At 43.2% G+C, this 27,825-nt stretch overlaps 1 protein-coding gene across 1 annotated transcript in view; it reads left to right on the forward strand.

The window, feature by feature from the left end:
* Positions 1–2,375: 2,375 nt before the first annotated feature.
* myo15ab (myosin XVAb) overlaps positions 2,376–27,825 on the forward strand; it is a 54,427-nt gene continuing 28,977 nt past the window's right edge. The window contains exons 1-30 of the mRNA XM_080879306.1: positions 2,376–2,401; positions 4,848–4,985; positions 5,093–7,659; positions 8,982–11,210; positions 11,307–11,426; positions 11,535–11,852; positions 12,063–12,260; positions 12,556–12,788; positions 13,105–13,510; positions 13,802–13,884; positions 14,274–14,337; positions 14,470–14,579; positions 15,834–15,908; positions 15,995–16,091; positions 16,309–16,412; positions 16,927–16,990; positions 17,666–17,779; positions 19,010–19,171; positions 19,287–19,400; positions 19,511–19,569; positions 19,900–20,023; positions 20,119–20,214; positions 21,828–21,959; positions 22,676–22,801; positions 23,892–23,969; positions 24,073–24,224; positions 25,840–25,885; positions 26,031–26,155; positions 26,612–26,729; positions 26,834–27,009. Of these exons, the coding sequence (XP_080735432.1) occupies positions 5,143–7,659; positions 8,982–11,210; positions 11,307–11,426; positions 11,535–11,852; positions 12,063–12,260; positions 12,556–12,788; positions 13,105–13,510; positions 13,802–13,884; positions 14,274–14,337; positions 14,470–14,579; positions 15,834–15,908; positions 15,995–16,091; positions 16,309–16,412; positions 16,927–16,990; positions 17,666–17,779; positions 19,010–19,171; positions 19,287–19,400; positions 19,511–19,569; positions 19,900–20,023; positions 20,119–20,214; positions 21,828–21,959; positions 22,676–22,801; positions 23,892–23,969; positions 24,073–24,224; positions 25,840–25,885; positions 26,031–26,155; positions 26,612–26,729; positions 26,834–27,009 (8,240 nt within the window). The 5' untranslated portion in view covers positions 2,376–2,401; positions 4,848–4,985; positions 5,093–5,142. The remainder of the gene's footprint in view (positions 2,402–4,847; positions 4,986–5,092; positions 7,660–8,981; positions 11,211–11,306; positions 11,427–11,534; positions 11,853–12,062; positions 12,261–12,555; positions 12,789–13,104; positions 13,511–13,801; positions 13,885–14,273; positions 14,338–14,469; positions 14,580–15,833; positions 15,909–15,994; positions 16,092–16,308; positions 16,413–16,926; positions 16,991–17,665; positions 17,780–19,009; positions 19,172–19,286; positions 19,401–19,510; positions 19,570–19,899; positions 20,024–20,118; positions 20,215–21,827; positions 21,960–22,675; positions 22,802–23,891; positions 23,970–24,072; positions 24,225–25,839; positions 25,886–26,030; positions 26,156–26,611; positions 26,730–26,833; positions 27,010–27,825) is intronic.

The raw sequence follows: 27,825 nt of genomic DNA on the forward strand, positions 1-27,825 counted from the left end.
GGAGTCCTGAAATTATCCACCACTTTAAAAATGCAATTTATTTGAGGAAAGCCTTAAGACATTAAAACTACCCATTTTTCTTTTTCTCCTGGCTGCTCCCTTCAGTGGTCAGCACAGTGGATCATCCGTCTCCATTTCATCCTATCCATTCATTCCCATCACCAGCATCCTCCTCTGTCACATCAACCCTCTGCATGTCCTCCTACATTATATTTATGAATCTTCTCAGTGGTCTTCCTACATGTTCAACATCCTTTGTCCAATATAGCCATTTCCAAGCCCACTCAGCCTGGTATCTCCACTTTTTCTCAGAAACACTCAACTTGGGCTGTCCCTCTGATGTACTCACATTCACCCTTTACACTCACCTCCAAATACTCCACCCTGCCTGCACTCTCCTCTTCACTTCTCTTGTGCACCACCTGTTGCTTTGGATGGTTAACCCCAGGTATTTAAACTTCGCTACCTCTGCTCCTTACGCCTTTCCACACATACTTCTCTGCCACTCCTGACTTCCTTATGCAATACCAAAGTTCCACTTTTGGCACACTATCAAATTGTTCCTCTGAGCAAAACATTTTTCACTCTTTTTATATTTTACTGGTTATTTTACATCCATCATTCAGTTCAGTTCAATTTCATTTACATAGTGCCAAATCAACAAAACGGTTGCTTGAAGCGCCTTTATATTGTAAGGTAAAGACCCTACAAAAATGGAGAGAAAATCGAGAAAACCCAGCAATTACACGACCTGCTATGAGCAAGCGCTTTGGCCACAGTGGGAAGGAAAAACACCCTTTTAACAGGAAGAAAACCAGGCTCAGGGAGAAGCGGGCATCTGCCGTAACAAGTTGGAGGTAATTCAAGACAAAAGACGTGGAAGAGAGCCAGAGATGAATAATAACTAATGATTAAATGCATAGTGAGTGAGAAGGTGAGTGAAGAAGAAACAGGGTGCATCATGGGAGGACCCCAGCAGCCAAGACTTATTTCAGCGCAACTAAGGAAGGGTTCAGGGTCACCTGATTCAGCCCGTCATCTATGTAACACTAAATATGACATACGTCTACGAAGAGTTTAGTGCACATTAGCTGTTCACACTGAGAGCTCTGAATATGGTTTTTAAAAAACGAGCTGAGACAGCCGACTTCGCATTACCTGCGCTACCTGTTGTGTCTGGAAGCAACAACTATGAAAGATATCAACCAAAAACCGAACAAATCCGCTGACTGGCCGAACCCTATAGCATGTAAGTCACTGTTTCCTTAACAGTGCCAAAAATAGCTCCGATGTAGCCAAAGGCTTGTGTGTGTGTATGTGTGTATTTTTTTTTCCTTAAACACCAGCGAGGTGTTCTTGCTACGCGTCTCGCCACAGTGGGTTTTATATCAAAGCCAAGACCTGTTTTGATACAGCCGGGCCAGCCGGTCATGTGTGTGTGTGGGGGGGGGGGGGGGGGGGAGACGGCAAGGTCGTCTGGGTTATGGAGTGAATCCAGTGGAGATGCAGCAGTTTGTGGCTCTCTGCAGTTTGTTTGTTGTCAGGCGGGTCCATCTGGCGGGCAGCAGAAGGATTGCTCATGTGGAGACGTTAATGGCACATTTTGTGTGTGTGTGTGTGTGTGTGTGTGTGTGTGTGTGTGTGTGTGTGTGTGTGTGTGTGTGTGTGTGTGTGTGTGTGTGTGTGTGTGTTGTTGTTGTTGTTGTTGTGGTAACTCTCACCTTCATCTGTTATGCTCCATTTCCCCCTTGAGCCATCTCATAACACACTTTCCCACCGTTGCTGAGTCCGGATGAGAGGAAGTGTTTAATGCAACAATAAAAAAAAACCCGCGCACTGTAGCAAAGCTCCGACCAGCAGGCAGGTACACTGCAGAGGAAATGAACTTTTACCCACTTAATGGTGCTCCATCTTTTGAAATAAGCGGGGGAGTTTATTAATTAGGTTCACGTCTTATTCACGTTTTATTAAGAATGAATGTCACGTGCTTTCCTTGTTTATTTTTTACACTGCATACATCAGCGTGCATCGCCGTACATATGACTGCTGTTGCCCATCCGGGGGACCTTATCTCTTCACACCGGAGTGTGTGGAACTCAAGCCCCCGGCCGGCCGCTGAAGAATAGCGGTCGTTAAATATTCATCCTCCGTTCCCGGTGGCACACTTTTCTTCCCTGCAGACCGACCCTTACTGCTTCGAGACCCGCTAGAGCAGCAGCAAAGGCGTAAAGCTGTGTGAGTAATTAAGATTTTTTTAAATTAAAAAGGGGATTGTTTTTATTTTATTTTGATTTTAGTCTTTCGCTCTATTTTGACCCGTAGGAGGATGGTGAAACGTGAATATGGAGCTCCAGTAACGTGAGGATGCCCGTTCCCGAGGTCTGGTGTGTGCCAGGGAAAGGTTGGTTATAGGTGCATAAATCCACACCCATTCCCCCTCCCTCCATGCCTCCCACATACAGTGCACATCTATCTGTTTGCCTGCATGCTTTGGCTTTGGTGGGTCTTATTCTCTCCTGCAGTATAATGTTTTTCCTGGAGCTGGATTGCCCGGTGTTTCTCCCAGCCCGTTATTATAAGACTAAACTAAATCATGTAAGGAAATGCAGAATTGTTAGGTAACTGCTGTGTGTTGTGCAAGCTTTTTGCCACAGGCCTGTAAACTTACCTGATATCCGACCAACTCCTGACTACAAGAAGTGCTGCAGGTGTAATGCTGCTCCACTAGATAGCAGCAGATTACTGTGTGTGTATGTGTGTGTGCATGTGTGCGTGGATGTATGTGTGCAAAGTGACAAAGATGGTCTACAGCTTCCCCTTGGGACCTGAATGCGTTTGATGAGCCTCATCAAGTCCACCTCTGTCATAACTCTGCTTTTTTTGCCCCCTCCCGGGCATTTATCCCAGTTTCTCTATGTTGTCTCTTCTCCGCAAATTCTATCAAAAGATGGAGGACCACCTGCCAGCAGCGATTGCTTTGGGAAAAGGGAGACTGGCTGCAGCTCAGAGCTTTTCACATTTGATAAGGGCTTTTCATTCTCCTTCAAAGGCGGATGTACAGTTTGAAACAAATTGTGGGAAAGCCAGGGGAAGAAAAAAAAACACTCTTTCATCACACTCTCCATCTATTTAATACACACGTGCACCCACTCAAAGGCATCTTTATGAGCAACCCTGTGCACACATGCACTGCTTGTGCCCGTTCCTGGTGTGTAATGATCAGATAGACTTACATCCAGAGACCAAAAGATCAGGATCTGGCAACCCAACACCTATACTCTGTAACAGGACTGATCCAGCAATCCGACCCCTTCCCTCTCGAAGAGGAATAATTTGGTTGATGGCACTAATAATCACAGCCCTGTTACTGATCCTTCACTGGTTCTCTGTGTATGTGTGCGTGTGTGTGTGAGAGTCATTCCTCTGTCATTGATACCTAGAGGGAAGACGTCATATCTCTAGCAAGTGGGTGCTTCTCCTGCCTCTGCTCCTTCTTCTGCTGTTACGTATGTGGAAGTAGGTTGGTGGTGGCTGCATTGCTCATTTTGAGGCTGTTTAAATATAATATTTATTGAAAAGAAGCCTGTGTGAGCAGGACACACACACACATGCACACAGCTGACAGAGTTCAGGAAACAGAGTTAGAGAATATTTAAGGTTAGAGCATAAATGTGTGTCTGGGTGCTCAGGTCAGGGTTGTTATTACATCTTTGTGGGGATGATGACATTTTACTGCCAATCAGGCTTATCTTATGCATCCCATGTCTGTCTATCTCTCTTTATCCTTCTCTGTCTCTGTCTCTCTCTCTCTCACTATCTCAACCTTTTGTATTATTTATGCCCCGCCCCCTCAGCCGCCCAGAGATCTCAAGTTTCACCTGTAGAGCCAGATGACAAATTAAGACTCCTTCTACGAGCTGCCAAAAGGAACTCTTTAAACCTACACATATACACACATACACGCGCATTGGTTGTCACACACAGGAGGGCTTGGTGAACAGAGTGGCGTGTTGAGTGAGAGAATGTGTTGTAGTGAGCAACAGAGGACAGAGTAGGTCAGAGGAAGAAGCTCGGTGTGACCCAAAGACATTTGCCCAGAGTTTTTTGCTGAAGAAGAAACTTGCAAACAGGACGCGTCAGATTTGAAGACTGCAGACACCAGCCAAGAGCGCAGCACTTCCTCTTTTGTGACGTTATTTTTGTCAGTGAAGTAGAGGTGACTATGACCGGAAAGGTTTGGATGAATGATTGCGGCTTTAACTTCAAGTCTACAGATGAAGCACTGACTGGACCGTAGAGGGAGTAGAGCTGGAGCTGGTGTAACAGCTCCATATGTTGTTTGTGTGTTTTCAGTGCTTGCATTTGCACGAACGCAAACACCGTAGGGATCAAACTGTGTGGAAATGAGTAAAATCAACACAGTAACAATCTCCTTTCAAAGAGTTTGCAGTGAGGTTTACAGTCAACACCTTGCATACTAATGTAGAATTGCAATTTACAGAAGGCTTTTAGAGCTGACCTTAAAGCCTATAGTACAGCTGGACATTGATAGATGATGGCTCTTTTCACTGAGGTTGTGTATTGCTAAGAGATTTCTGTATGGAAACTGGACATTTCTAGATGATGTCTTCATATTGTAATATAGAGATAGGAGCTCTAATCACTTTGTAAAGGATATGATATTACGACAGTATTCGTGCTAAGACAAGAACACTGACTTATCTAACTAAATGCATTTTACTGCTGTTTCTGAATGTGATAGCAATATTAATGTTAGTCTTATTTGTATGTGTGAGATTGCAGACATTCATCTATCTATCTGTCTATCTATCTATCTACCTGCACAGAAGCCTTCATGGGGACCCGATCTGGGCAGTGTCAAACTGCTTTGGCCAGGTGGACCTGTCCTTACACAGATACAGAACCCGCATATAGCTCTGGCACAAAGTCAAACAGGCACATATAAGGCAAGGAGTCTTTTAAAGGTCAGACTTTTTGGAACACAACATGCCTTTTATTGAACTTGAGACATTCTCACAGTGGTGCCTTCCAAACTCTACACATGTCATGTCTTTCTATTTTTCTTTTGAAGGTCAGCTCCATTGCATCTCGTAGAGAGGGCATGGTGTGCCCTTAGCCAAAATGCCTGGCAAGAAAGACCCCAAAAAGGACGCAAAGAAGGGTGGAAAACCTGAACCAGAGAAAAAGAAGGAGGAGGAAAAGAAAGGCAAGGATGACAAAAAGGGAGGGAAGGACGACAAGAAAGCCAGCAAGGATGATAAGAAAGGTGGAAAGGATGATAAAAAGGGTGGTAAGAAGGGAAAAGAGGAACCGCCCAAGGGGAAAGATGATGGAAAGAAAGGAAAAGACAAAGGGAAAGGCAAGAAAGTGGAGTCTGAGGAGGAAGAGGAGGAGCTCCTGAGCGATGAAGAGGATGAAGAGTTCAGTGATGAAGAGGATGAGGAAGACTCAGAGGATGATAGGAGAGGGAAGGGGCGAGGAGGCAGGGGAGCTAAAGGAAAGAAAGTGGGGAAGTCTAGACGGGGTGAAGACTCAGAGGAGGATGATGATGAGGATGAAGATGACGAGGAAGACGAGGATGATGAGGATTATGGGAAATCCCAAAAAAAATCCAAGGACGATCGCCACCATAAAGGAGGGAAATCCGATGCTGACGCAAAGAAGAAAAAGGGCAAAAAGAAAGAGGAAACGCCACAGATTCCAGTGAAAGCACTGACTTTCCCGAGGAAAGGTCTGAAGAACATGTCCAGGATGTTCATGAAGTTTTCAGGCTTCAAGCGACGCAGGAACAGCAGGAAGAAGCTTAAAAGTACTTCACGTTTATTCCTGGGTTTGGGGAAGAGAAAGACGCGAATTGCTAAGAAGAAACGTCGCAAGTCCATGCTGAAGAACACCTCTCGTTTCATGATGAGATTCAAGGCCAGCAAAAAGAGGAAAAAGGAGAAAGAGGCCAAAGAGAAGGCAAATGGTGGGAAGAAGCCAACCTATATGCTGCTTCGCCTGGGAGGGAACAACTCCAATGAGAAGAAAGGGGGCTTCTTCAAAGGCTTATTTGGGAAAAAGGACGGTGATGGGGCTGTTGACGACTTCAAGAACAGAAGTCTACTGTTGGGGAAGGTTGCAGCGGCAACTAACTGGCTGACGAAACGCTTCCTGTCCACCAAAATGCGGGAAAATTCAGAACAGCATGGCTGGCAAGGGCATAGAGCTCACAGTCGGCAAGCCAGCTCCCGACGTTATCTCCAGGGTTACCAAAACAATGGTTATGAGCATGATGAAGATGTGTACGGATACCAGAAAGTATATGAAGGGTATGATGACGGTTATGGAGATGAGGCAGCATATGGAAATCATGGTCATTATGGTTACTATGACAATGACAATGGGGCAGGGGGAGCAGGATATCAAGACCTTGGTTACTATGAGGATGAAGGATTCAATGATCCAAATGCAGAATATTATCCTGGTGTTCTTTATGATGAGAGCACGGGGGAATATTATAACCCTTATTCCTCTGCTGATTACTATGCTTACGAGCAGCAGCAGGCAATGTATGGTGATGAGGATCTGGACTACTATGCAGTAATGGGTGATGACCATATGTATGGAGGAGAGGTGGATGGGTTCCTTGACCCTCAGACTCAGGGCTATTATGATGAAAATAATCAGGGAGTTTACTATGGTGGCGAACAAGTGGGCTATTATGACATTGGACAGGCAGGTTATTATGAGAACCCTTATGTATCATCTATGGGAATGCAAGGTGGATTTGCGCAGGACTATCAACTTAGCTATACTGATGTTGGCATGCCATACCAAGACTTCAGCTCCCAGCAGGCAATTGGATTCCCTCCAGGAGGCCAACAGGTGTTTGGGTTTGGAGACCAAGTTGTAGGTCAAGGACAGTACCTTTATGGAAACCAGAATGTTGGCCAGATGGATCAGTATGGAGATGATAGCAGTTTAGTTCAAGGGGGGGAGATGACGTTTAGAGTTCCCAGACCTCAAGTGCGCCTTTTTGGGAAAGAACGTCTAGATGTTACCTTGCCTCCTCCACCAACTTTGCCGCCTGATCCAGAATTTGAAGACATGTCAGAAATCCAGTACGAAGACCAGATTCCTCTCGTGCCAGGTCAGCCTGGTGGCATGATGTCATTACAGCAACAGATGGCAATGTCACCACAACAACAAATAATGATGTCTTCGCAGCAAAATCTGTTGCCCCCTCAAGAACCAATAATGATGTCCCCTCAAATGATATCACCTCAGCAGCAAGTCATGTCACCGCAGCAGCAGATGATGTTACAACAAGACCAGAGTATGTCCCCCCAAATGATGTCATCGCCAATTATGTCACCACAGCAACAAATGATGTTAACGCAGCAGCAGCCGATGTTGCCACAACAACAGATGATGTCCCAGCAAATGATGTTGCCACAGCAGCAGACGATGCCCCAGCAAATGATGTTGCCACAGCAGCAGATGTCACAAGAGATGATGTTCCCACAACAGCAAATGATGTCACAGCAAATCATGTCACCACAAGAGCAAATGATGCCACAGCAAATCATGTCACCACAAGAGCAAATGATGCCACAGCAAATGATGCTGCCACAACAACAGATGATTTCACCACAGGTAATTCAAGCTGTGCAGTGTCATTGAACCTGACACTGTTCTTAAAGCTAGAGAGTCACAGGAGGGTGACTTTGCTGACTTTCAGTGTGATTCATATTGCACTGTAAATATAAAAAAGAAAAAAATAGGAAATTCAAAAGAGTACACATGCACTGCCCTTTCAAGTTACACAGTTCTCTTGTTTTAAATAATCCCACCACACGGAGAAATGTGGCAGTAACATATTCAATAAATAAAGAAAATATTGCTCAACATTGTTCAATTCAGTTTTTCTATATAGTGCCTAATCACGATAACAATTGCCTCAAGGTGGTTTATATTGCAAGGTAAAGACCCTACAATTGTATAGGGAACAATCAGACCACCACGACAGCGGTAAGGAAAAACTCACTTTTAACAGGAAGATACCGACAGAAGCAGGTTCAGGGAGGGACGGCCATTGGTTGGGGGCGAGGGGAGGGAGACAAAATAAAAACACACTGTGCAGAGAGCCAGAGATTAGTAATAACTAAGAGAGTGAATAGCGCTGAGTGAAGAAGAAACATTCATCATCGGAAGCCTCCAGAAGCCTAAGCATTGTACAATTTAAGTAAGGGAGGGTTTGGGGTCGTATGATCCAGTCTGATCCAATCTTAAAAGTAGAGCAGGTGTCTGTCTCCCAAGTTCAAACTGGGAGCTGGTTCCATAAAAGAGTGGCTTGAAAGTGTCTGCCTCCCATTCTACTTTTAAATACTCTGGGAGCCACAAGTAAACCAGCAGTATGAGAGAGAAGTTGGGGTAATATGGTAAATTTAATTCTAGATTTAATATGGAGCCAATAAAGTGAAGCCAGTATGGGAAAAATATGCTCTCTCTTTCCCTCCAGTCCCTGTCAGTACTCTTACCAACTGAAGGCTTTTCTTTTGGGGGGGGGGGGGGGGGGGGGGGTTAGGACAGCCTGATAATAATGAATTACAATAGTCCAGTTTAGAAGTAATAAATGCATGAACTACTTTTTGAGATGAGATGGGATGTTTCTATTTTTAGATTCTCAGTACTAAGTACGATTAGTGATAGCAGCATTCATTTCATTTCATTTGAACTGGAAATAGCGATAGATAATCAATAAGCCAATGTTAGATAGGTGTAGCTGCTTTTTTTTGCTTATGACCAACAATGTGATAAATAGTTCTTTGAAATAATTAGTGTAACATTTTCTTGATGAAAAATAATATTCCAGGCAAAATCAGCTTGCAAATCTGATAACTGCTTTTCACAGCCTGTAAATTACTGGGCTAAAGTCCATGTTTCCATTTTGAACATAAAGCTTTGTGCTCTTTCAGCAGCAGATGATGACTGACCCAATGATGATGCCACAGCAGCAGGGTTATGGGCCACCATCCATCCCTACTCCAACTGCAATGATCATTAAGCAAGCAAACATGTCCCCTCTTCCGGGACGCCGTATTCAACCCTCTCCGACACCATCCCGCCGTTCTGTCATTATGCCCTCCCCACAAATGCAACGTCATCCTCCTGCTATGGCTTCCCCAGTACCCTCTCCTATGTTTGCACAAAGACGCAGTCCCTCTCCACAGCCATCCATGAGGAGTGGTTTAATTAATGCCCAAAGACCGCCCTCTATTATGTCTAGGCAACTCTCACCTCCTTCCTCGCCTATGGCCTCCCCGCTTGCTCGTCGTAGAATGCAACCTCAGAGATCACCCTCTCCCCTGGCTCGAGGTCCTTCAGCCCCCCACTCTCCCCGTGCCTCAATGATCCGGCATAGTCCCCCACCGTCACCAAGACCATCAATGAGGCGACGATCTCCACCTTCTTCACCTCGTGCTTCCATGAGAAGGCGAAGTCCTCCACCAGCACCCAGTCCTGCCCTCAGCCCATTTGAAGCTAGAAAGATTCATAGGTCACCATCTCCTACCCTCTCTCCTGCTCATGTATCTCCCCCCCTCTCTCCACAGCTCAGCAGAAGACCATCTCCTTCCCCATCTCATCGTAGCTTATCTCCTGCTGGGCCCCGGCCTCACCTATCATCCCCTACTCTTTCTCGCCGCTCAACTCGACTGCTTAGGGATCCAACACCAGTGGCCCGGCCTAGGATGGGTGGAAATGTTCCTTTAGGTACTGTCAGACCCTCCCCTATGGGTCTCCGAGGACGTCCAGTGCCTCCACCAACCCAGAATGTGCGTCCTTTTCGTGCCTCCTCTATAAGAAGCAATAGGTCTTCTGTTCTCACAGTGGACTCCTCGCTTCACTCCTCTCCTTTCCACTCCCCTCACATGGTCCACCGTGCTCCCTTGAGGAGAAGAGAATCTGGAAGATTACCTCCTCGTCCCATTGCTCGAGGACGTCCACTCATGGCCCCGCGGTCAGTAAGAAGTATGCCACCCCCTTCCCCACAGTTGTCCATTAAACACATACCGCACTCCGCGTCCCCGCACCTCTCTCCTCGAGTCTCCCGTCAGCCCTCCCCCCTCCTGCCCCCACGTGCTGTCCACTCGCCTACTTACACACCAGAAATGATGCCCTATGCTGATCCTTACACTCAACAGTCACATCAATTTGTAGCTCCATCTTCTCCCATGCTTTCTGGTGCTTTGCAGAACCAGTCTCTCCGACAAGCCTCCTTCTCATCCCCCCTTGGACCTCAGGTAGCCCAAATGGTAGTGATGGAGGATATGGTTCCTGAAGTAGACCCTTATGTTCCCTTGTCCCCTACTTTGTCTGGTGCAATGCAAAACCAGGCTATTCGTGATGCCTCCTATGTCCCCTCACTCCAGAGACCAGTGTCACCTTATGGTCAGCCTATGGCACCCTCATCTCCTATGCTGTCTGGGGCTCTGCAAAATCAAGCTCTACGAGATGCATCTTATGTTTCCCCTTTACAAAGGCCAGTGTCACCTCTTGAACCTTCTCTGTCCCCTTCTTCTCCATTACTATCTGGAGCTCTGCAAAACCAGGCAGTGAGAGAAGCGTCCTATGTATCTCCTATTTATAGACCTCAATCCCCTTATCCCCCATCTGTACCTCCATCTCCAGTGCTCCCTGAAGCCATGAGACATGGACAGGCACTAAGAGGCGTAGCTTCCTATCAGACACAGTTCAGTTTGCCATATGGACCAACTGTTGTTACACCATATGATTATATCTCTGAGCCTGCCCCTGCACCGCTGCTCCATGATGCACTGCAAAACCGATCTGGTTTGCAGAGTGTCTCAACTATGAGATCCCCTATGATGCAGCGTCGTAACCCTTATGCACCAGCTGGGCCTCAGCTCCACAGTGCTCTTCAGCAGAACCCAAACCTTCGTCAAGCTTCTTATCACACTCCTGTGCAACTCAGACGATCTCCATATGGACCCAAACCACCCTCTTCCCCAGCATTAGGAAGTGCCCTGCAAAACCCACAGTTGATGCAAGCGTCTTACCGTCTGCCAGATGGAACTTTGGTTTCGCCATATGCAGATCCACGTTCCTCCCCATTGCTTGGCCATGCCCTGCAAAATCAGCAAGTTCGTGGAGCTTCGTATGTTTTGCCCGATGGATCGATCAGGGTACGTAAATGGAATATGTCAGTTATGTAGGCTACAACAACAGCTGCCTCATTACATTATACTCTTCTAATTCACACTCTGCCTCTACCCACATAGGACCCTCGTATGCCTCAGAAGCCAATGTCTCCTAACCTCTCGAGAGCTCTTCAGAATCAGAACCTTAAGACTGCTTCATATACTCTTCCGGATGGGACCATTATCGATCCTAGACAGCAAGTAATCCATGTCTTATGTTCCTTTCTTAACTCATTCTTTTCATCATCTGTTTGTTCAAAATAAGGAATCTTTTAATACATTTTTCTCTATTTGTTTTTGCTCATTCAGCAACCCATTTCCCCAAACTTGGCTAAGGCCCTAAGCAACCCAGTTTTGCGTGAGGCCTCCTACTCTCTCCCCGATGGGACCATTGTGATTGACCCCAAGAAACAAAAGTCCCCCAATCTCGCAGCAGCACTTCAGAACCCTTACCTCAAAAGTGCATCCTACACCTTGCCAGATGGCACCATCATCATTGATCCACGCAAACCTGTCTCTCCAAACCTTTCCGGTGCCCTCCAAAACAGCGCCTTGCGGAGTGCCTCATTCAAATTACCAGAAGGGGTTCAAGACCCCAATATACCCATATCACCAAACTTGATCAAGGTTAGTTATTGATATGTTATGTGCTATGAATTTCTCTTTCAACTCACCCTCTCTTCCCCACATAGCAGGACTTGTGTAAAAGTTAACAAGTATAAGTATCATGTCTTCAAAAGTTCTCGTGGCTCCAGTTTGTCTAATAATCACTGTTGACCTGAGGTGCCTCTTTAATTCACTGATGACTAAATCATTTGTCTCTGTTTTAAAACTTAGGCTCTCCAAAACCCAGCCTTGAAAGGAGCTTCATACACGCTCCCAGATGGAACTATTATCGTTGACCCAAGAAAACCAAAGAGCCCCAACCTGGCAGCTGCCTTGCAGAATCCTTATTTAAAGGGTGTGTCCTACACCCTGCCCGATGGAACCATCATCATTGACCCATGGAAGCCAGTTGGCCCTGATCTCTCTAAAGTGCATACCTGTTAAAAATAGTATATCATTTAGCTTTGCTACAGTAATCTATTACTATTTATCACTATTTACTATTACTATTTATACTATTCAATAAAGTATAAAGTAAACATTATTTGTATTGCTTTTATTTATGTTTTTATTGCTGTTTTAGTTGCATTTTTTTTGCTTCTAAAGTTAAGCATAACATTCTAGCTATTACAGACTATTGAAATGAAGTGTAATATTGGGGACATTTTAGTGACCTAAACTGCACTCTTGAGTAACTTCTCTGCTTTTCCTCTGCCTCCTTCAGGCTCTCACGAATGCAAACCTTCGAAGTGCATCATATCGTCTTCCTGATGGGACCCTGGTAATCCCTGGTCAGCCTCCAAACCTTTCATCTGCTCTGAGGCAAAACCGGGCTCTTCGTTCTACAGGTCTCTATCATCTGTCAGAAAACTCTGTGCTGACAGGCGTGCCCAAACCTACACCTCCCAACCTATACACTGCGCTGCAGAAGGAAGATATGCGTGGCGCCAGTTACAGGTAGGAAACTATTCTGTTACTGGAAACTATCACAAGTGACCTGATTAGGTTTTTCCAGGTAAATGACCTATTAGGAAATCAATCTGCAAGCTGGGGATTCATTTAAACTAACTAACAGACAAACCCAAATCATCTCCAGTTGACTTTATACAATCTGCATATGTTGATGGTTCTTTCATACTTTGATTCTGACCATTTTGCAGCATTTAGTCTTGTATACTCCACATACTAGAGAGTAAGCCCACTTAATGTTCGTGTTCACATTTTGCCAGTGTTCCACAGTTACATGCTATTCATCAATTTTCTTGTCCATTAGGCTTCCAGATAAATCACTTCTCACACGGCGGTTCCACAATCCAAGCCTGTCTGATGCCATTCAAAACCAGCAGCTTCGTTATGCTTCATACGCGGTGCCAACAGGACTGCAGGGTGAGGACAATCGCTATGCTGTGATTCCTCCGTATGGGCCACGCTCAGGCCACTGGGCCAGAAATGCCCAAGGAGGAGGGGATGGAGGTGAGGACGTTTGGGCAGCTGAGAGGGTTTTACCACATGGCACTGTGCAGAATTTATCTAAGTGGTCGATGTACAAAGAAGATGGGGTGTTAGAAGGATATTCACCTGCACCTCGATTTGTGGATGGAAAGGCTCAGGACCCAGACTGGGCTCCGGAGAGAGAGAGAGCCAGGCCGAAAGTACCAGGTCAAAGCTGGTATGACAAGGTACCTGAATGCAAGATCAACCCATTTTTAGGAGGATTTAAGTTTCTATAATTTTTTACAATTGGTGGAGAATAGATTGGCATAGGAACAAGCGTAATGTACAGATTATTCAAGCAATAACTGAGAAGCTTTAAAGCTAAATGGCCCTAGCAGCATTTCCTCATAGAGTTCACAAACATCTGAATTTCTGCATGTTTTGCATCAGCTATGCATTGAGCCATGACTGTACACCCCAGGCTTTGTTATTTGTGAGTCCTTGACTAACTATGTACATTTCATGTGTGTGTCCAGATCTATTCTATCCTAAGCATGCCCACAACAAGCCACAGGGTTAAACGCTGGGCGGAGGGAATGGAGGACTTGACACAGCTCCCGTAAGCACAAACCATTATTAGCAGCCTCACTTCTTATTTACTTATATCACACTCTTACAAGCAGTTTATTCCCTGAGCACAGTGTAACACAGTTTATTCTATGGCTTGTTTGTTCCCAGTGTCCCTGTAAGCTCTGAAAAGCTTTGAAACACTATAATTATGTAAATTATATGTTAAGTATGTGAGTGTTATTAAAAACACATCCAGAGCAAAAACCCCACATTAGATATTTGTTTTGTTTTTAACTACAAGTCTTCGGAAATCAGAGAGCTCTTGAGTGTCTTTGAAAACGAATTAATGCTGGATGTCAAAGTGAGAGTGGGAGTGCTGCTTCAGCAGGACAATATGTGCTCAGGACATGAATTTTAATTTTCTGTGTTTAATTTCAGTGAGCTGAATGAGACCACTGTTCTGATGAACCTGAAGAAACGCTACGACCAGGATCTTGTCTATGTATGCTAAATCACTCATTTGCAGATTAAATAACGTAATATCATAAAATGTCACGGACACTGCCAGCTGCCTCAGTTCGTTTACCCTCCCTTTTGTCCTTTTGTCCTTCTGTCATCTCTGTCTTCCACTCAGACCTACATAGGCAGCATCCTTGTGTCTGTGAATCCATACAAGTTGCTCAACATTTACGGGACAGACATGGTGCTCCTTTATGAAGGTCATGGACTGAGTGATAACCCCCCGTAAGATCTGTGTTTGTGTGTGTGTGTGTGTGTGTTTGGGCTTTTGCATGTGTTGGACCTGTTAGAGTTTCTGCAAAGAGGTAATGCAAGATAGGCCATTTTTGAGTATTTTACTATTAATAAACTGCACAAGATTATTAGGCTCGAAATGATTTAATTCTAACTTTGTCTCAGAAGTGTGACAAAGGTCAGGCATTTTCCTATGAATTTAGCAAGAAGTCACCTTTTCTAGACTATTTATTTATTTATTTATTTTTGTAGACTACCCGCTTTTGGATTTATCAGATGTGAAGATGTCTGCCTTGTTTAGAATATAATGAATTAGACGACACTAGCCCTGTAGTTCTAAACTGAAAAAGTCGACAGGAGCTTTTCTTTTTGTTTATAAAGCAAAAAAAGCAGGTAGCTAGCTAGCATTATAGTTCAGCTTAAAGGATGCTGTTATTTTTTACATTCGGTCAGGCTGCCACAAGCAAAGTGATACACTGAGCTGACATAGTTCAGAATAAAGAAAATAGTTCCTTCATGAAACGTTTTTGGGGGAATAAACGGGTTGTAATTCATTGCAAGAGACATTGCTAATGACTTTTTCAAATGCAGTTTTTGGCAGTTTAATACACTTTATTCTAGAGAAAGGCAGACGTCTACACAGCTAATTTCTCCTGGTGACCTTAACCCCAAAATCTAGATGCATAAATAAAACTAAAGGCCAGAGAATGGTTCATGGTTCAGAAAAAGTTGGAACCACAATTGTTTGAAAATGGAGTGCTTATTGAAACAATTTTTTGAAAAAACAAAAATATTAATTTGCATCTACATGAGTTTTAAAAAATGTATTGTGTAATTCATTTTGGTTTTTGTGGGTGAAAAAATTCACACTGATGACGCAAAAGTCTCAAAAACTCACAAAACACCACGTATCAAATGTGATACACTAGCCGTTAAAAGGTTAAACCTTTAAGTGAAACCTTTACAGCTGTGTTTGTGTGGGCATACGCTGTCCCACTACATCTGTCTACATGTGTCGTAAGCTGTGCTCTGAGATCCTGTACGGCGGTAAATAAAGGCGTTAAAGGCCAGCACTCTCAGGTGTTAGTAACAGGCTCGCCTTACACTGTTAATGGTCTGTTGCCAAGGGAGAGTTTGGTTATGGATTTCACTGCCACTTCTACACACACCAAGCTGACATGCACACAGCTGGTGTGTGTGTGTGTGTGATTTTATTCTAATTCGACATCTTTCGTTGTGTTGCAGTCATCTCTTTGCCATTGCTAATCTCTCATATACCACCATGATGGATGCCAAAAAAGATCAGTGTATAGTGATCAGGTATGAACTGCTGATTAAAGTCTGATTAAAGGCATCATAAAACGAGCGCTATAAATCATTCATATTGGTGGTTTTTGTTATTCCAGTGGAGAAAGTGGGTCAGGGAAGACTGAGGCCACTAAATTGATCCTGCGTTACCTGACAGCCATACACCACAAACGCAATGTCACACAGCAGGTATATGTCCAGTGTCCAATTCTTTTGTATGAGTGGACAGACACAGAATGAAGCTCATATTCAGTTTAAACTAACTTTTTTTTCTCTCACATCGTGGTCTTTAAATCTATCTTCTGCCTTCAGATAGAGGTAAAGTATTCTCATCGCTTCCCCCATATTTTGCTCTCTTTACCGTCATACTGAAAGTGCTCATAGTAATTTTCCCTCTGTGCTGACTGGGCAGATCCTTGAGGCCATGCCCCTGTTGGAGTCTTTTGGGAATGCCAAAACAGTGCGCAACGACAACTCTTCACGCTTTGGCAAATACACGCAGATCTACATGAACGAGTGAGTAGTAACAACATTCTTCTTCTTTCAGCTGCTTCCTTTTGGTGTTGGTGTTACGCCAAAAAGGGATTTCCGATGTTTCAGTGTGTTTTTTTATTTGTAATAATTTTGCTTTTATTGTTAGGTAGACTGTAATCTATAGCATTTATGAAGAGGCTATATATAAAATAAAGAAACGGCCTATTTTGTGACTCTACTCTGTGTTATACATTATCTCGCCCGTTTTGGTCACTTGAAATGTCTTTATAGATCTGTAATGTTATCCCTGTATCATAACACACACACAGAAACACACACACATGCACACACACAGAGAATTGGTGACACTGGGTTTACTGGGGAATATGCTAATATGTCCCACTGGCACAGTTAGATAAGGAGTTGATTTTCTGTTAGAACTGTGACAGAGAGCACATTACACATGCATGACTTGTTACTTAACTCAGCCTTACTCTGTGTTTGCATGTGTGTGTGTGTGTGTGTGTGTGTGTACCTGACTGTGTAATTTTACCAGGGGTGTAATCAGCGGTGCCATAACGTCTCAGTACCTGCTGGAGAAGTCACGCATTGTCTTTCAGGTGAAAAACTCTCAAACACACGTATTCACACAACAGCTCAGGTGGAGTCTTTTTACCACTGAGTCATGAGCCCCATTCAGACATGCACTCCTTTCCATTAATCTAATGCCATCTGAACCTAGCGCTACATATCCTAGTAGGCACCCTGTTCACTTTTCCTGTAAAACCTGCAACAGCAACCTTTCTTGGTACTAGGCCACTTACACGTCACCGAACGGCATTTGCGTTGAAGAACAGGCAAGCACAAAGTCGTAGCAGTGTCTTACCTGTGTAATTAAGTTCACTGTTAATTTCAAGAAAAGTTCAAGTAAAATTTAAACATTGCTCTGTGATGTGCTTTTGCCATCCACAGTCCAGATATACCTCTAAGCCTGGTCTAAGGGAGAATTAAATATTCACATACTGTGGCTCTAATAACAGTGACGTATATCTGAATGGCTTTGAATGACAGACAGCTGTGTCTTACAGACAGATGTAGAGATGTAGCCCGAGACTTTCTTCGTGGTCGCTTTCATCTGGTCACACATCCTTTGAGTATCCCTCAAATATGTGTTTCTCTGTCAACGGCATTATGTGTGTCCGTTTCAGTCATAAGAGATTTAAACTGCTAAGCAGTCCTAGTGTGTGTGCGCATGTGTCAGGGTGACTTTTTTCTGTATGTGTGTCTATTCACAGGCCAAATCAGAGAGGAACTATCACATCTTCTATGAGATGTTGGCAGGCCTTCCTCCTCATGAGAAGCACTCGCTGTACCTGCAGGAAGCTGAGACTTACTACTATCTCAATCAGGTGCTCAGATTCAAACACGCAGACATCCATCAGATATCAAAGAAAATCACAAGGACATTAATCTCCTGTAGAGTTACCATTAGTATAACTGCTACTTCAGTAAGCCTTAAGCCATTAAGTCTTGGGACTAAAATTCAATAAGAACCATACTGCAAAAGCAGCCCAAGAGTTTCTTGAGGCAAAGAAATGGTATAATCTGTAATGACCAAGACAGTCACCCGATCTCAGCCCAATAGAGCATGCTTTTCAGTTACTGAAGCCTAAACTGGATGGAGAGAGACCCACAAACAAACAGCAACTGAAGGCAGCTACAGTAAAGCCCTGGAAGAGCATCTGTGTCACGTTATCTATAATATATATATATCTAAAAATGGCTTGAATTCCTAAAAAGTTAATGGAATTTTTTTGTGAAACCCATTTAATTAAAGCTGAAAGTCTGCACTTGGATTACATGTTGATTGTTTTATTTAAAATCCACTGTGGTGGCGTGCAGTGTGATCCAAAATCAGCCATTGTTAAACCAGTCCTGAACAATGAAAGAGATCAGACTAATGTCACAGTATTAATACAGCACAGAAATGACCATTTCATTGCTCACAGATTTAAAACCATGAAACCACAGCCTATCCTGGTGAATAGGATTAACATTATACTTGTTGAACGTCCACTTTTCAACATTTATATTGAAACACAGGTGTGCGTAACTGCAGCCTAGCAAAGCTGCAGGCACAGCTGTAGTCTTGTTTCTTCTTTGTCAGCTGTCCTGCCAACACCAGGTGTTTTTTTTTCCACACAAAAAGAATTAATTAGGGCCATTTGTTCATAATTATGACATTTTCTGTTTGTTTTTTCACCTCTGGGCTTTATTTCCAAGCTGATTTGCGCTGTTGTATTTCTTTATGAGGTAGTGTTCATCTTGGACTATTTCCCACCCAGTTAGCGGTGTGTTTGTGGTAATTACAACAACATTTTTTGAAGAGTAACTTAGCACCGAGCTGAGAGATAGCGTGTCATTGCTCTCCCTGACTGAAAGTGTGCTGACAAGTGAGCCCTTTTGCACTCGTAACTGCAATCGCCAGTGAGGTCACGGTGCTCTGATACACCCTGAAGTGGATCCTCCCCATCACTGCACCAAGAGACTCAAATCACTGATAAGTTGCTCTTAAATTAGACCTAAAGAGGGTAAAATGTCTTTTTCCTAACGGTGCACGTGTGTGTCCATGCATGCAGGGAGGGAACTGTACCATAGAGGGAAAGGATGACGGGGAGGACTTCAGGCGTTTGCTGAGTGCCATGGACATCCTGTGTTTCACCCCAGAGGAGCAAAATGGCATCTACAGACTTCTTTCCTCTGTCCTTCATCTGGGGAACATCTACTTCCAGCCACACCTGGTCTGTCTTTCAAACACAAACATGTATTTAGTTTCACGACCTAATGGTGAGGATGACGTTGGCAGTAATAATGACAGTGACTCCATATGTATGTGTCTGCGACTGTGTCCCGCAGGCTGAGGGTCAGGAGGTCGCGTCAGTGGTGAGCACGCAGGAGATAAGGGTGGTGGCTGAGCTGCTGCTGGTCTCACCCGAGGGCCTAGAGAAATCTGTCACCTTCAAGCTGACAGTAAGTGGTGCACACTTTTGCAGAAACAGCCCCGTGTACACACCACAGATATGATTATTTCTGTAACAAAATATAGATGTTAGATATCAGAGATGTGTTTGATCCCCCAGGATACGGTGCGGGAGAAGATCTATACTCCGCTGACAGTGGAGAGTGCTGTGGATGCCAGGTGAGTGAGTGACTTAAAGTCTCAATCTGTTAAATTAAACATGATGCACCTTGCTCTGCTTGGGGGAAAAAAACTGAAAATCTTAGGGCTTTTTAATGTCCTCATGTTTTTTTCACCCCCTGCTTTAAAATCATACCAGGAGACTGCTGAGAGGGAGCCAAGAGTCTGTGATATTCTTATCCAATCTTTGGTAGAGGCATGTGAGGACAAAGGACGTCAGGGCTTGAAGTGGGGGGGGGGGGGGGGGGGGGGGGGTGTTCAGATGTCCTCTGTTTCCATAGGAACCGGGTTTTCTGTTTCCATAGAAACCTTATTGTGCGTTTTTCATAGAGATGCTGTTGCCAAGATCCTGTATTCGCTGCTGTTTAGTTGGCTGACGGAGCGCATCAACGGACGCGTCTACCCTCGCAACGAAGCCCTCTCCATCTCCGTGCTGGACATTTATGGATTTGAGGTCAAACTGAAGAGCACTCGCAGTTTGTGTCTGAGCTGACCCGTGTGCTAAGTGACTCACATAACCCCCGGTTGTCTCTTCTGTGTGTCCTCCAGGAGCTACAGGTGAACAGTTTTGAGCAGCTGTGCATCAACTACGCCAATGAAACTTTGCAGTTCTACTTTAACAGGGTCATTTTCCAGGAGGAGCAGGTCAGAGAACCACAAGTTAATGTGTTCATTTCCCATTTAGTTCACATCAGTGACATCACTGACCAGTTTGTTAGGTACACCTGTTCAACTTTTCATTAATGCAAGTATCTAATTGCCCAATCACATGTCAGCAACTCTATGCATTTAGACATGTAGATGTGGTCAAGACCACCTGCTGAAGTTCAAATTGATTTAAGTGATTCTGAACATGGCATAGTTGTTGGTATGAGATGTGTCCGAATGGTTTAGAAACTGCTGATCTGATGGGATTTTCCCAAACAACCATCTCAAGGATTTACAAAGAACAGTCTGAAAAAGAGAAAATATCAAATAACCGGCAGTTTCTCTGTGAAAATGTTGTTTTGATGTCAGAGTTCAGAGCAGAATGGCCAGACTTCTTTAAGCTGATAGGAAAGCAACAACCAATGTATCCAAAAGAATGAATGCACAATGCCTTGAAACCTGAAGCAGATGGGCCACAGCAGCAGAAGTCCACACTGGGTGCTGCTACTGTCAGCTAAACACTGAAACTGAGGCTATAATTGACACGGGCTCACCAAAACTGGACAAAAGATTAGAAAAATGTTGCCTGGTCCACTGAGTTTCAATTTCTGCTGCAACATTCAGATGGTAGAATCCAAATTTGGCATAAACATCATGAAAGAATGGATCCATCCTGCCTTGTATCAATGCTTCAGGGTGCTGTTGGTGTAATGGTGTAATGGTGTGGGGATATTTTCTCGGCACACATTGGGCCTCCTTAGTGCCAAATGAGCATTGTTTAAACACCACAGCCTACCTGAGTATTGCTGCTTACTATGTCCATCCCTTTATGACAACAATGTACCCATCGTCTGATGGTTGCTTCCAGCAGAATAATACACCATGTCACAAAGCTCAAACCCTCCCAGACTGGTTTCTTGAACATAATGGGTTTCACTGTACTGAATGGCTTTCACAGTCACCAGATCTCAATCCAGTACAGCACATTTGGGATGTTGTGGAACAGAAGGTTCACATCATTGATTTGCAGCCAACAAATCTGCAGTATCTGTGTGATGCTATCATGTCACAAAGGACAAAAATCTCTGAAGAATGTTTCTGAGCAGCTTGTTCAATCTATACCATAAAGAATTAAATCAGTTCTGAATGTCAAACATGAGCACAAACTAGCAAGGTGTTCCCAATAAAGTTTTCAGTGACTGTATGTATGCAAGGCTGCCTGCAAACTATCACAATAGTTTACAGGCAGCCACAAAGCAAAAAAAACCCCAACAACAGAAAAAAACCCCGCATAGTTCACCACTGAAGCCAACAAGATAATTTAATGTAGCAACAAAAAAAGTTAAAATGACACCAGAGAAGCTTAAAGAGTTTTGTGTTAATGATACAGAAGCACAACTATGAAACCTATATTCCCGTTTCACAGTTGTAGCCCCATGTCACCCGTCTAAAAAAGGAGGTATTTCCAGAGGCACATTTAAACTCAGGCTATCAAATCTTTCACAAATCATAGCAGAAAGCAAGAAACAATTAGCAGCGAGTTAGTCGAGTTTTACACACACCAGCCTGACGAATCTTGCGCTTGTTTTGTGCTGAATTATGCTGCGTAGGAGGAGTACATGCGGGAGCAGATCAAATGGCAGCAGCAGCCCTTCGGCCACAACGAGGCATGCCTCGACCTTATTGCTGCTAAGCCCCATGGGATACTGCGCATACTGGACGACCAGTGCGGTTTCCCTCAGGTAAGCCCATTCCTGTTAAACTAATAACCGTTTTCTCCAGAGTTATTGGAATTCGCTTAAATTGAATCAAAAACACATACAATATGAAAGTGAATACAATAATGGTAAACACAAGCAGTTTTTAATTAAGACAAAGGTGTTTAATGACTTATAACTCCACGGAGAGAGAAGCCCCAAGTGCGCGAAGAACAAGTGATTGAGACAGACTCAGTATGTGGAAAGCGAGCGCACTTATAATAAGCTTATATTAGATTACAGGAAACTTTGGAAGAGTTGCACTCTTTAAGCGTGCTGTTAAAAAAACACAAGCCAACAACAGCTCTAACTTCATATTTCATATCTCAGTTTTAAAAAAAATTGAGTTAAAAAAGAAAAAAAAACCCTGCACTATTGGATTTCTCATTAACCAGGAGACTGTATTGTAGCCAGCTTCAATCAATACAAAACTATCCCACATGCTCACTTAATTGCCTACCTGCTGCTATCATTATTCCCGGGGCTCCCAGTGTAAGAAGCTGTCTGAGCTCATAGTGAGATAAATGTATTATAAGTCTCTGATGCTCGGAGTGAAATATGAACACGCCGTTACATGAAAAACCCACTGAGGCGATCTGCCAAACACTCACACGCAGACACGCACAGGAAACATGTGTTTGTGCTGTAGAGGTTTAGTTTCCATGGCTCAACAACCATTAACCATCTCCAATCATTGCTAGGCAACAGACCACACCTTCCTTCAGAAGTGCCACTATCACCATGGAAACAATCTGCTCTATGCCAGGCCAAAGATGCCACAGCCAGAGTTTACCCTGAAACACTATGCAGGGAAGGTCACCTACCAGGTACTTCCTGCCTTCCCTGTTTTCTTTCTTTCCTGCTTCTCTGTGTTTTGCTTTTTAACATTTTCAACTTTTCATTTCTCAACATTTCAATCTCTTTTATAGCCTTTTTTTCCCCAGTGTTCTTCCTCTGATCATTTCCTTTTTTCCCCTCTTTTTTTGCATTCTCATATAAAGTGCATCTGGAAAGTATTCACAGCTCTTTGCTTGTCCTACATTCTGTCATATTACAGCATTATTTCAAATCACTGATTAAATTCATTTTCCACTTTTTATTCTACAAACAGTACAAAAAAAGTTTGCTTGAAATTCTTGAAAATTTATTAAAATAAAAAGCTAAAATATAACATGCACATAAATAAGAATTCACACCCTTTGCCAGTGATCATCTGTCAGATGTCTGTACAACGTGATTGGAGTCCACATGTGGTAAATTCAGACATACAAGGGCCGCAGGTCGGCCTCAAACTGGGGCTTTTGCATTTCAGCCGTATAGCATATGTGCACCTGCTCAAACACTGAGTTAAACAGGTGCCCATCAGATCCAAAGTCCACATTGTTCTTGGATGTAAGGATTTTAAACAATTTAAAATGAATACACACCAAAATCCACACATCTGACAGACTAAGAGCCACAGGTGCTGTTGAAATGACATTTTTAATTGAAAATTTGAGTGAGTGATTTTTCTTTTAGTTGACTAATTGCTTAACAGCTCTAGAATTGTGTGTCCATCCATCTCTTTTTTTCCATCCATTCTTGTTCAGGTTCACATGGCTTCTATTGTGAATAAATCATTGTGAAGTAGTACACGGGAGTACTGAAAAACTGTGTTATAATATTGAATGAATGTGATATAGTATTGAAGGTTATTAGGTTTTTCATCAAAATGTCTTGCTTTGGACAGTATGATTGTGAAACAGGTAGTCGCTTGCATACTGTGTGGTATGTTTTAAACATATTCTAATGTAATCTGTCAAAACCAGACTCCAGAGATATTTCCGTTCCATAAAAATCTCCCTGTCGTTCATGCATGTGGCTGTAAATTTCTGGTTTGAATCAATTTGCAATAGTTTTGAATGATTTGTGATGCAGGTCTACAAATTCTTGGATAAGAACTTTGATATGGTGCGCCAGGATGTTTTGGACCTCTTCACCCAGAGCAAGAACAGAGTGAGAAGTCGAAATGTTAAAAAAAAAATTGATTCAGATACTAAAGTATGGTGAAGCATGATATTGTAACGTGGATATTATCTGTGTCTTTCTGTGTGTGCAGATGGTTTCGAGCCTCTTCTGGAAGCACTCAGAGTCTTTGTCTCAGCAGCGGTCTAACGTGCGGCGCAGCAGCGCGGCTCGCCGTTATCAGGCCAACACGGTCAGCGCAAAGTTTCAAAGCAGCCTGCAAGAGCTGCTGGAAAAGATGGAAAGGTTTTAGGCTCATTTATCTTTTTAAAACAAGAAGACTGCATCACAGCTTTCTTTGAAATCTCTCCCTCTTTGACACTCACTCGAGTTCCCACAATACACTGAGCCTGTCATCAGTTCAGGTGAACCACAAAGTCAAGCTCAGCTACAACTGCGATGAATCAGCTGAATGTTCAGCTGACAGTCTTCTATGCATCCAGCTGACAAATCGCATAATGGGTGGGCAGTTTAAGTAGCTTTATCCTAAAGTCACACAAGGAAAAACAGTGGACCACAGTGCAGCCGTGTGCAGTAAAATTAAATGCTTGCTTTGAAGATGAGAATCGGGTCAGCTACTGTCTTTAAAGCGGTTTTGGCGGATCAACATGCTGATAAAATAACAATACAACTGAGCCAGTGTGCAGCTGAATAGGGTCAATCTGGCAATTATGTGAAATCTGTTTGTGATAATCTGGTGTTTAACTGTGACTAATTAGATTAAATCACAAATCTGTTGGCATCAAATTCACATTAACGACTTTCATTCAGACTCCAGACACAACCTCTTAGATTTGAAACAAATATTCAGAAATTACTTGCAAACTGACCATATTACCAGCAAACCTGCTTTTATATAGACATGTTACCAGATTACAATCAAACTGAGAGATGAGTCCCCCGTTGCAAAAAGACACCTGCATACCTGTTAACCTTGACTCAGAATATAAATTAGAAAGTTACTTGCCAACTTTTACCAGTCTGTATGTGAGTGGTTGCAGAGAGTCAAGCCAGACTGCAGTTGTTTGGAGACAGGTTGCCAACCACCAGGCAACTGGTGCAGTCACCTTCCAATCAAAAGTGGTCACTCAGAGGTCCGGTTTTTCCTAGTTGCCATGAGGTTGCCATCCTGTTTTTGCTGTAGTGTGACTGAGCCATGACTCTGCTTGCAGTTAAGAATCATCTGCAAGTCCCTTTGTACCAAGCCCCCCCCCCCATCTCCTCCTTTTATGGTGTGTCTGACTTAATCAGTATCATGTCTGCTGTCAGTTCTGTACAGACAGTCTCGTTGGTCCTCTCCCTGCTGCCTCTAGCTTTGCACGTGTGCACATGGAAGGACGGGGAGGTGAGCAGCGCCACACCACCAAATATGAATCGCAGTCGTGGGAAATATTAATCTCCTTTAGACTAAAGTGGTCCTGACTATCACTGGTGAAAAAAGATAATGATGCTTCATAAATGTATGAAATTGTCTGTGATGAGAGTGTCTGATGTGGGCAATGAGCAAAAGAAGGAGTGGTTTCTTTCACAGCTCTCATCAAACAACGCACACTCTATCATGGCCTTGTTCCTAAAGGCGGATTGAACAATTTGTTTTGCCGTGGTGTACCATTAGACTAAAGTGATTATCTCTGACAGCCTTATTAGCCTCAATCATGTCTCAAATAGATGAAAACTGAGGCCTCAGGAGGTCTGTCAGTCTGAAATTGTTAATAATGTAGCTCCAGCTATAAAAGTACATGCCATGCATTCTCATTTTCAGCTGGAAAGTAGACTTCCCCGCACAGTTTATCAGGTTTCATCAGCTCATGCATTTGTTTATTCACTCATCCATCCATTCATTCTCATCTATCTGTGACAGGTGTAACCCTTATTTTGTGCGATGCATCAAGCCAAACCATCTTAAGGTATATTTGCAAGTTGGATGATGTGTGCAGGCTTGCAGTGCTTTCTTGTTTAGATTTTTATTAATTTCTGTTTTTTTTAAAAAAAAGCATATATATATATATGTGTGTGTGTGTGTGTGTGCATGTACATTGTGTACTGTTATAGGAGCCAGGAATGTTTGACATGGAGCTGGTCAAAACTCAGCTGCATTACTCCGGCATCATGGAGACCATCCACATCAGGAAGGAGGGTTATCCAATCAGACTGCACTTTCACAGCTTCCTATCGAGGTTGGCCACCTACTTATCTCCAAGCTGATTGTGTTTGAATCATCATTCTCAGCTTCCTTTCCTCAAATAAATTGTTTCTGCTGCCCTCTCCACTCGCTGCTTTCAGTTTTCAAAAATTGCTCAGATGATTGGTCTTTTTTTTCTGGGTAGAATACGTTTCACACACAGATTTCTTCACGCTGAAGTAGCCATCTGGCTTTTGTCACCTCCTGCAGTAGGAGAGCAGCTGAAATCAATTGATCTCACAGCGCCGTTCACTGCCAAAGTAGTCTGAGAAAAGAAAACAATGTCAGCACAGTCCAGCGTTTACAATAAGATTCACAGATAGAAGTTACCGAAGCTGTGAATGCCCAGATTCCCAATAAGCTCTCAGATTCACCACAAGTAATAAGCAAAGATACACAAGATTTAGGTGTTTTCACAGAATTCAGATTGAACTGTCACATGTCGATGCAGGTATAAAGCCCTGCTCTGCCTGAAGGATACTCCACCTGCAGACGGAGAAAACTGCGTTGCCATGCTCCAAAGACTCGGCCCAGTGAAGACCGACTCGTATCAGCTGGGTGTCAGTAAGGTGAGCGTTCTCAGAAATCTGCACACAAGTACAAATCATGAGGTCAGCTATGTCGTGCTGTAGATTTAAAAACAGATGAGTTTTTATTTGTGTGTGTGTGTTAGATTTTTCTGAAAGAGGAGTTGTATCAGCTGCTGGAGGGCAAGCGTGACCGTGTGCTGAACCTCGCTGCCATGACGCTGCAGAGATACACGCGCATGTTCTTCATCCGAAAGAACTTCATCAAATTCAAGCGCTTTCTGACTGTGTTTGAAGCTCGTAGCAGAGGCTACCTAGCCAGGTAACATGCCCATCGTGTTGCCTTCATCTAATGCTTCAAAGCATCATCACTTCACATTTCAAATGTCCTTATATATATATATATATATATATATATATATATATATATATATATATATATAGATATAGATATATATATATATAGATATTTCCTCCTCAAAAAATACAGAAAACAGAGAAAAACTCCAAATAGTCACAATCTTATTTCTCTATTCTAAAAATCTTAAAGCCGAACACTATCAGTATCATCGGTCTTTTCCTGGAAGTCGACTGAGCCTCGGCTTTCTTCAGCAGCCAACATGTTGCCCTGTTTAGTCTGGAGTTTCAGTCCTGCACTTGGCAATTTAGGCTTTAGGGTTTGGTTTCACAGAGTCAAACAGGTCAAACCTTATCTCAGACAACCTGCTTCTTTGTCCTTGATGTGAGGAGACAAGGCCAGAGGATTCAGGCTGTACTTATCCATCAAAGGTGATAGATGTCTGATTCGCTGCCGGCCCACCAAAGTCCATAGATGTTCCAATTTACATTTTGTTCTACTGTGTAAAAAAATCAATAAAAAAGCACTAAAACTCAAGGTCAGACATTTCAAGACATTAATTATAGTTCAGCAGCGGCCGGTCTCCCTCTGATGAATTTGGGGAAATGATACATTAAATCTTGTTACACTGGTTGCAGCATTAATTCTTGTTAGAGTAAGATGTCAGACTTTTGAACAAAAACATGGCAATTTTATTCATTTCTTTATTTACATACAGTCATGATAAAAAGAAAGGACATAATAAAAATGATACCAACTACTTAGCAGGTTTTAAAATTA

Source organism: Rhamphochromis sp. 'chilingali' (assembly GCF_963969265.1).
Source record: "Rhamphochromis sp. 'chilingali' genome assembly, chromosome: 4".
Lineage (NCBI taxonomy): Eukaryota > Metazoa > Chordata > Actinopteri > Cichliformes > Cichlidae > Rhamphochromis > Rhamphochromis sp. 'chilingali'.